The following is a 10309-nucleotide window of genomic DNA, read 5'->3' as shown; positions in this document are numbered from 1 at the left end:
TTTTACCTGGTTAGAGACTGAGCGGTGTTGTACAGTAATTTTGCATCTTTTGTATGGGCAAATTCAATTTTTAAATTAATTGAAGTTGCTTGGTTCCTGACCTGAGATAAAGCTTCTACTCAGCTTGTGAGTTGTGACCACGGGAACGGTACTTTTTTATTCTTGGACTCATTATCTCGGTGAGTCTGAGTCTGGTTTAGTATAATCAAGTGTAAACGTATCCCGTTTCGATTGGAGGAGCTGTATTACATAAGCTGCTTAATAATTTACTAATCTCTTTGTGTCAAGACTCCTTTTAACGTGGTTCAATTTGAGAAAGAGTGGTCCACTCAATATTTTATCATCTTAATTCCATAAAGAACGGCGCAGGAAGCCTTGGTAAAAACCCAAAGTGGGCACCACTCACTTCTGAGTCCTAATTGCTTAAACTTAAAGTTCCATTCCACCCATTAAGTAGCTTCTACGATCCTTAATCGAAGGCCCGTGCCTGTGCCTACCACACGTCTATAGGCAAAGACACGCAACATTTATGACCGTCTACAATTTCCCATCTTCTTCTTGTTCAAACTTCAATTCAAAGACAATTTTAATATCCCAGCACAAATAATCTCATTAAAGAAACATAAATTCCTCTTCTCATTATATCAACAGAAATCAACATAATTTTTAAAAAATAATAATCAACGGAACAATTCAATTCTCAAATTTTTCATCATCATCATAATCAAAACTCTTTCAGCAGTTTCCTAACTTGCTCCAGTGTCACAAACAACACCACAGTGAATGGTCCCTGCCTGGAAATCGTAGGAATAAATCCTTTATATAGCGCCATGGGCCCCTCAGCCCTCACAGTCTTCAACGCGCAATCTATGGCCCCACTATAAGCCGGTTTCATTCCAGCCTCAACCTTCATGTTCATAACTCTCGTCTTTATAACATCTATCGGATTCGACGCAACTGCCGCCACGAATCCCGCCGCGAAACTCGCCGTCACGTGAGTCCCCAATCCATCACTCATCACTCCCTTCTCTAATATCATCTCCTTGATCTGATCGTACGACGCTAACTGTGAGGCCGTCCCTATCATCGCCCGGTTCACCGTAAGCGATGATCCGCGCCACAGGCTAGTAACTCCTTCCTTTTTTGACATGCGCGTAATGGCATCGATCACGCTCGTGTAATTACGGCGCTGAGCGGGAGGGAGCCGACCGTCGGCTTGCATTCGAACCATTGCCACGTCAGCGGGGTTACCAACTGCCGCACCGATTCCTCCGGCTATTAAACCGGCTGCTATCTTTCTAGTCAAAGGCATGTTGTTAGTGTCTTTATCAGTCCACTTTTGTTTAAATACATCGTAGAGGCCCATGCGGGTGGTGGAATAGAGTGTTTGACGGAGCACGGTAGCGGACACACCGGAGAATAAAGCGGCAACGCCTTCGCTTTGGACGATCCGCACGCCGACGGAGACGAGGCCGACGCGTGGAGGTTGTGGTTGAGCAGTTGAAACAGGGATATGAAGGGAATTAGAGGGAATGACGGTGGCGGAACTGGATTGAAAAGCCAAAGCCGGGCGGAGTGAATGGAGGTTTTGTTGGTTAACGTTTGTACCGGGGAGGTTTTCACCTTGGAGTTGCATACGAACTTTGAGGAGATCGAGGGGATGAGTGGAGCAGCCCGCCACAATTGAGGCAATACCGCCTTCAACGAAACCTTTGACACCCATTCTAGTTTAAGGTTTTGATTAATTGAAAAGGAAAAAGCTAAGTAAAGATCTATAAAACATAGAAAGGGTGGTTAGCGGAATTGTGAAGTGCAGAAGGAAGAGTTGTGAGGATTTATAGTGAGAAAGAGAGAAAGGGAAAAGAGGGAGGAAGTGGACGAATACGCGGCTGTTTGGTGGTCTACAGATGCCCTTAAACGACCGTTTACTATTACTATTTCTAAATTCTAACATTTGACTCAAACCCTAATTTATTCCACGTCATTCTTACATTCTTCGTTTGGGCTTAATCCCATTTGTCTGGGTAAACAATAATCCCATTTTATGGGATATTTTAAGTTCAGAGGTCTTTTTGAAAACTAAAAAATTACATAAAAGATATGTACAGCAGTCAGCAGAGTAGACAAAACTAATCATTCAATAAATCGAATTTTATTAATTTGGTTATATATTAGGACACGTGGATTGATTTCCTAAAACACCATCATACACCCATAAAAAATAATAGAGATATCAGGAGTAGTACACCGAATAACATGACGAAATTTTGACCGTTAATTAATTATAACTTAATAATAATCAATGGTTAGGATTATACCACGTCATTCGATACATAAAGTCGATGTACTACTTCCAATGACTGTAATATTACTCATATACCCATTTCTCAGGCTTGTGTAGGGAAGATAGTAGTTAGAGGTGGAATTCAAAGCCCAAATCTTAATTGCAATTAAATAAAACATGGCCCAATAAGCCGTCACTCCATTAAATAAAAACTAGATATGCTTTCAATTTATTTATTTAATTTAGATCCCCAAAGTCATCCAATCCCTTCAAAGATTGTAAACTATTAGATACACCCACAATTTTTGAAAAATAATGTATACACCATGGATTATCATTTATCCCGTGAAGAAAATATCAAAACCACCCCCCCGAAAAGAAGATACAGTACATGATACTTTAAAAAAACCATGAAAGTGTTATAACTCGTCCACTCTCAGGCTTACCAAGCAATAGCTGTTTGATGAAGCGTCGCATTTCTTAGAAAAATGTTATATGGTAGCTTCATTCGGCTTCTGTACCGCAACTCACAAGGTAGGCAGAGTAACCCCCATATAAGTTTACTCAAATTTGACTGGATCTATATTCTTTCTGGCTTCTATTGCTTTAATTTAATTCATAGATGTACTTACACCTTTGCTAGTGGTTTGGCTTTACCATGTTGTGTGATAAATAATACTACATATATAATATTATGTGGTAAAATAAGACGATGACTTGATAATATTGTTTCAGTGAGAACTGAAAGATCAGCATTAATGATTCCTATTACTCCATTCCTTTCTTTCCCTAAAGTGTCTAGTTTTTTTCTCTTCTAAAACATATTGTGGTGATCCTTTCTCTCCTTCTTTGTAATGGTAAAAAGATGTAGCCAGAGGTTGAAACCTTGATAATTTTTGCAGTGACGGGGTTGATTATCGGGCATGGGAGTATGTTCTTTTCACCCCATTGATAGTTGCGAGTTGAATGTTAGAGGTAACAAACATTAAGTGATGTGCAGGAAAGGATTCCTGGAAATAGAACTACCATACGATGCATAGAAGCTTGTAGTTGCGTAAGAAATAAAAGTCGTCTATGTTTCTTTTCTTTAATATTTTTCAAGCATGAAACTTATAGTATATAATTGCTTCTGTATGTGTTAGGGCAAAAAAAAGGTCCTCGGCCCAGATAGGCCCAAAGACGAAGGCACCTTCAACAAAGCTGAAAAGCTCAGGCCTAATTCCGATGGGGCCCAACTCAAAGTTCTGCAAATGAGGCCCCTTCTGGTGTTCCTTCCTAGTTCCTCCCCATCTGGACCCAGGCCTTCTGATCCTAGAACACCTTATGGACTTACGATCAACTTGGAACCCACAGTTGCCTACGAACTGCAATACTGCTTTAACTCTTCTAAGGAAGTCAATTACTATCCCAATTCGTCTAAGGTCCGTATCCTAGGCATGCTAGGACTCCCTTTCCTGCTGAGATAAAAGAGCCAAAGGCTCCACTCTTTGGGAGGACCACCGCTGCAAGGACTCCCAGTCCCACCAGGATTCGAACACCATGCAGTCACTATTTAAACAGAGGTTAGCCCTCTCACAAAGGACAAAGACATTACACCTTCAAACCTTGGAGTTCCCACCCTTGAGAACTCCGCATTACAGCCGTAGTCATAGTCCTCGACTAGACTTCCGATAACCTTTCTTCTCCCTAACCCTCATTAAACTAGCCTCACTTAGCCTTACTAATTTGAGCGTCAGAGTGCCCACGATAAACACCACCGTGGTGTTTTCCGTCTGCGTCACGTTTGTTTTCTTATGTGTGCAGGTGCAACAGATCGCTAGTGGCCTCAACCTTACGGGATCAGTCCCCTTTTCCATAAAGGTAGATTTTTGCATCTACAGTTTGGCGCCCACCGTGAGGCCTCTGGCAATCATTCGTCTCACAAACCCTGCTACATAAAGAAACTCTCTATGGCTGACAATTCTGATAACACTAATCCTAGCCTCGAGGCCAAACTGGAGGGTCTAACTGCCCTTATGCACCAGCACTCAGACAAATTGGTCGCACTGGAAGCTGAGAACACTGCCATCCGGACCGAAAACGCCTCCATCAGGGCCGAGAACCAATCTCTAAAAGAGATGTAAGTTAGTTTTATGATCTTGAGCTTCTGCCTTGTCAGGTACAACCCAATCGGTTTAACGCCTCGGTTCCGTTTATGCAACCTTTCCAAACTCCAAAACATAGACGCACGATCTCGGATATGAGGTTGTGCCAACTATGTTCGTCATTAGTTGACGATTCAGCCCTGACTAATAGTTAACGGGGGTTGTCGATAGAACCCCTCTCGGTCGATCCGCTTCAGGCGCGAGATCAAGGCATCCAAATGACAGAAAGCCCACTACAATAAGAACCATCCATCCTCATCGTCTTGTCTCACCTTCAGTCAATCATCCTTACCCAAACCCCACTCGGCTGGGCTCATCCTCATGGGTCGAGCAGTCCCCTACTCCTTCAAACTATCCCGCTCGAGTCCATCCATCCCAACGGACCAAGCGAATCCCAAATAACCCCCCTTACAATCCATGTGGGGTGAAACACCCGATCGATCACAATGGGAGTCACCCAACCGGAGGGAATGAATGGGGATCTAAGCTACCAAGCGGCACATAACGGAGTGATCCGTCAGGCTACACCATATGGATTGACCCACCAAAACGCACCGAGTGTGAATCACGTGGCCAACCAAGTCAACCAGGACGACCTAGTGGTATCTGCCCCTCCCATGGAGTAGATATTGGCCAAGAGACTGGCCAACGTAGAGGCAGTGATGAGGCGCATACCCGGAATGTCAATCCTAACAAAAAAGAGCCAACCTCACTGTTATGTCAATTCACCCTTCGTAGACGCAATCGCGCTAGCCGAGATACCACACAAATTCACCATCCCCAACATGAAGCCCTACGATGGCACTATCGACCCAGATGACCACACAGCCTTCTATAAGCAGCGGATGTTTGTCGTCTCGATACCCCGAACATTGAGGGAAGTCTACATGTGTAAGAACTTCGGTTCAAGCCTCTCCAGCCCAACTCTTCAGTGGTACACTAACCTCCTAAACTGTTCAATCAACTCATTCGCCCAGCTTACCGATACCTTCGTTGAATAATTCGCCAGCAGTAAGAAACTTGAGAAACTATCAGCCCACCTGTACAGAGTCTATCAGAAGAGGGGGGAGTCGCTGAGAGAATACGCCAGCAGATTCAACAAAGAAAAAATCTCCATCCCCTCCTATAACCCAGAGACTGTAGTAGACGCCTTCAAAAAGGGTCTCCTCCATGATGAAGAACTATACAAAGACCTGACGAAGCTTGGATGCACCACGATGGAAGATGCCTTTGCCAGAGCTGTGATTCAAATAAGGTGGGAGGAAGATGAAATGAACCGGATGAGGCATGCTAGGTACGACGACCATCACCAAAGGCGAAAAGATAGAAGGTCAAAGTCCAAATCGATCGAGCCCCGTTACCAACCCCCTCCACGCAATCTAAACAAAGTTAAAAAACCAAATGACCGCCCGCCAATTAGAACCGACAACAGACCATCCGGATCAAGCCAATATAAAGTTTCGGAGTACAAACTTAACGTTGAACCAGCCCAGGTCGTGGCAATCATGAAAGGGATGGGACCTACCATCAAGTGGCCGAACAAGCTCAATCCCGAAATGAGAAGGGACACAACCAAGTGGTGCGAATTTCACGGTGACTATGGTCATAACACCGCGGATTGCATTGCTATACGGTTGGAAGTTGCAACACTACTGAATAGGGGATATCTACGAGATCTATTTACAGATAAAGGGAAAAATACAGTCAGCTAGAGAAGCTCGAAGGAAACATCTCCACCTCCACGAGAACCAACACCAAAGAGGCTCTGCTTAATTATTTATGGAGGGTTGGAGATCAGTGGGGTAAGCTATTCCCCAGCCAAGCAATACGCCTGAGCCAACCATCACCATGAAGTCCAACCCATCCATCTGCCCTCTCGGTCGCACACCAACCAGGTAATTCAGTTTGAAGATGACGAGCCATTCACCCTGGTCGCCTTTCATCATGATGCTCTAGTCATCTCCCTCCAGATCGCCAACATCCTGGTCAAGAGAGTATTTATAGACGGGGGATCCTCGGCAAACATCCTTTTCCTTGAAGCAGTGAAGGCCATAGGACTGGATGAAACAAACAATAGCAGACGACCAACCATACTGGTCGGGTTCAGTTCCGAGCAGAAATACACCATCAGAGAAATCGCTCTGCCTGTTTACACTAGTGGAGTCAACAAGCAAACCATTTTTCTAGTGCTTGACTGTCCTTCACCATATAACGTCATCTTGGGCCGACCTTGGATCCACGACATACGAGCTGTTTCATCCACCTTCCACCAAACTATAATGTTTCCAACAAAATGGGGAGTAAGGGAGATCAAGGACGATCCTAAGATATCCAGAGATTGCTACAAAAATGCCTTCAAAAGCAAAGGTCAAGCTCATAGCAACTACAGTCTCATCCAACCCTTCCGACCAAGCTAGATCAACTATCTATGGAAGAGTTGGATGAAGTGCAGATACACCCGCACGACCTCGAAAGGAAGACCCAAATAGGCTCACGCCTCGGGCCCAAAATAAGAGAGAGACTCATAGAATTCCTCAAACAAAACTAAGACTGCTTCGCCTGGTCCCACGCAGACATGACAGGAGTAAGCTCAGAGGCAATCGTCCACCACCTCAAAGTAGATCCAGATCACCACCCAGTGAAGTAGAGGCATAGGAAATTCACACCAGAATGCAACCGGATCGTCAATGAGGAGATTGATAAATTACTGAATAATGGCCTGATCAGAGAAGTCCATTATCCCGACTGACTGGCAAACATTGTGGTCGTGAAGAAAAAGAACGGAAAGTGGAGGGTCTGCATAGACTTCACAGATTTAAAAAAAGCATGCCCTAAGGACTCCTTCCCGCTCCCACATATCGACATGATGGTCGATGCGACAGCAGGCCACGAACTCCTAAGCTTCATCGATGCCTTCTCAAGGTACAACCAGATTTTGATGCTCCCAAACAACCAGGAGAAAACAACCTTTATTATAAAGAGGGGGACCTACTGCTACAAGGTGATGCCGTTTGGTCTCAAGAACGTTGGGGCTACCTATCAGCAGCTAGTCAACAGAATGTTCGCTGAACACCTTGGGGACACCATGGAAGTGTACATCGACGATATGCTCGTCAAGTCCCTTATGGTCGAGCAGCACCTCGACCACCTTAGCCAGGCATTCACCATCCTAAGGAAGTATAACATGAAACTGAATCCGACCAAATGCTCGTTCGGGGTCTCATCAAGAAAATTCTTGGGATATATGGTAACTCAGCGTGGGATAGAAGCCAAACTTGATCAAATCCGAGCGATCCTCAACATATCATCACCAACTTGCATCAAAGACGTCCAACACCTGGCAGGACGAGTCGTCGCCTTGAGCCGCTTCATCTCCAAATTTGCCGACAAGTGCCACCATTTCTTCTGCACGCTCAAGAAATCTAAGAAGTTTCAATGAACCCCCTCCTGCGAGGAAGCCTTGCAACAACTGAAGAGATATCTAACCTTCGCCCCACTTTTTTCCAAGCTTGTGGATGGGGAAAAGGTTTACACCTATCTGGCGGTCTCAGAGATAACAATCTTAGCATTGTTAGTTCGAGAGGATAATACGAAGCAACTACCGGTTTACTATGTAAGCAAATCACTTCTCGACGCGGAGACACAATACAGTCAGCTGGAGAAACTGGCACTCGCCCTCGTCCATGCATCCAGGAAGCTCAGCCATACTTTCAGTGTCATTCTATAGTTGTACTCATCTCCTTCCCACTCAAGAAGATACTACATAACCCGGAGTTATCAGACCGACTCACACAATGGACAGTAGAGCTTAGTGAGTTCGACATATCCTTCCAACCATGCACTGTCGTCAAATCCCAAGCACTAGTAGACTTTATTGCTAATTTCACCTCGAACACCACCGTCCAAGTAGAAAAAAGTTACTGTGCATGAATAGCGGTTCGCCTTCAAAGTGGACTCTCTCAGTGGATGACTCAAGCAATGTGAATGGAAGCGAGCTCGGTGTCATACTTACTACTCTAGAAGGAGACGTCATCCAGCGGGCCATATGATGTAGATTCAAGTGCACCAACAACGAAGCTGAATACAAGGCTCTCATCGCTGGACTCTCCCTAGCCAAAGAAATCAGAGCAAAGAAGTTGGAGGTAAAGTCCGACTCCCAACTCGTGGTCAACCAGCTACAAGGCACTTACCAAGCCCGCGACTCGAAGATGACAATCTACCTAAACTTGGTCAAAGAATTGCAGACTGCTTTCGAAGAATTCTCTATCGCCTAAGTCCCAAGAACGGAGAACGCCCATGCTGATACTCTTGCTAACCTCGGCTCAGCCCTTCAATGTTCTTCCCAGTCATCCATCCCTCTACTATTCCTCCAATGGCTGGCTGACTAAAAGGAACAACCAACGAACAAGTCGCCCGAAGAAGCGATGGACATCGAACTGGCCGACTCCTAGATGACCCCGATAGTAAAATACTTAGAACACAATGAGCTCCCAGCCGACAAGAATGAAGCACGCCGACTGAGAGCGAAAGCCGACAGGTTCACCATATATGAGGGCCTGCTCCTTAGGAAGTCATTATCTGGTCTCTATGTTAAGGGCATAAGCCCAGAAGAGGCCAAACGGGTTCTCGCTGAACTCCATGAAGGCGAATGTGGAAACCATGCAGGAGGACGCAACCTTGCACACTAGGCGATCACCGCTGGCTATTATTGGCCAACCATCCGCACTGACTCAGCAGCTTATGTGAAAAAATGTGACAGTTGTCAAAGGTTCGCCCACGTCTCACACTTCCCACCCAAGCGACTCCACTCCACTCCACTCTCACACTTTGGCCGTTCATGAAGTGGGCAATGGATATAGTTGGAAAGCTCTCGACCGCGCTCGGGCAGCAGGTCTTCATGTTGACAGTCACCGACTACTTTACTAAGTGGATCGAAGCCGAAGCACTCGCACAAGTTAGACACCGAGAGGTAAAAGCTTTCATCTGGAAGCACGTCATATGCAGGTTTGGGATAGCGAAGGAAATCATCATCGACAATGGATCCCAATTTATCAGTTCAAGCTTCAAAGATTTCTGCGACATATGGGGGATCAAGCTTAGCTTCTCTACCCCCCGCAACCCCTAGTCCAACAGCCAGGCCCAATCATCGAATAAAACCATCATGCAGACTTTAAAGAAGCGCCTGCAGAAAACCAAGGGCACATGGGCAGATGAATTGCTCGGGGTCCTTTGGTCCAACCAGACAACAGCTCACTCGTCCACGGGCGAAACTCATTTTTCCCTCACATATGGATCTGAAGCTGTCATCCCAGCCGAAGTGTCAGTCTCTTCCACCAAAATCCAATGGGCGGACGAGGAAACCAACAGCCAAAACCCTTGCCACAACCTGGACACCGTCGACAAACTACGCGAGCGGGCAAACATCCAAAACACAGTCTATCAGCAGCAGGCCACCTCACACAACAACCACAACGTCCGAATCAGAACTTTCAAAACAGGTAACTGGGTCCTCCGCAAGGTCTTTCAAGACACTAGGGAGATCAACTTTGGCAAGCTCGGCCCCACATGGGAGGGTCCCTACAAGATCGCCAAGGAAGTAGAGAGGGGCACCTATCGACTCCAAACCCCCGAAGGCAAAGACATCAGCAACAATTGAAATGCAGTCCATCTCAAACGCTACTACTTTTAGTTTCACTCCATCGAAATTTCTGCTTTCTTTTTTCTGTTTTTTAAAGGATGAGTGGGCCTATCCACTTCCTTCACCGTCAGTCGGCCTCATGGCCCGAATTCAATAAAGCACTATTTAGCAATAGAACAGTTTACACCTTCAATCGACTGAGACCGATTCATAAATTACACCTTCAATCGGCCCAGACCAATT

At 45.4% G+C, this 10309-nt stretch overlaps 1 protein-coding gene across 1 annotated transcript; it reads right to left on the bottom strand.

Moving 5' to 3' along the window:
* Nucleotides 1–691: 691 nt before the first annotated feature.
* LOC116123096 (mitochondrial uncoupling protein 5-like) lies at nt 692–1795 on the bottom strand. The gene has a single exon (XM_031408884.1). The coding sequence runs from the start codon at nt 1721–1723 to the stop codon at nt 725–727; it is 999 nt and encodes a 332-aa protein (XP_031264744.1). The 5' UTR covers nt 1724–1795; the 3' UTR covers nt 692–724.
* Nucleotides 1796–10309: the final 8514 nt, after the last annotated feature.

This window comes from Pistacia vera, unplaced genomic scaffold (assembly GCF_008641045.1).
Source record: "Pistacia vera cultivar Batoury unplaced genomic scaffold, PisVer_v2 Contig140, whole genome shotgun sequence".
Classification (NCBI taxonomy): domain Eukaryota; kingdom Viridiplantae; phylum Streptophyta; class Magnoliopsida; order Sapindales; family Anacardiaceae; genus Pistacia; species Pistacia vera.
The sequence above is the reverse complement of the archived record's forward strand: the minus strand, read 5'-3'. Positions and strand labels throughout refer to the sequence as shown.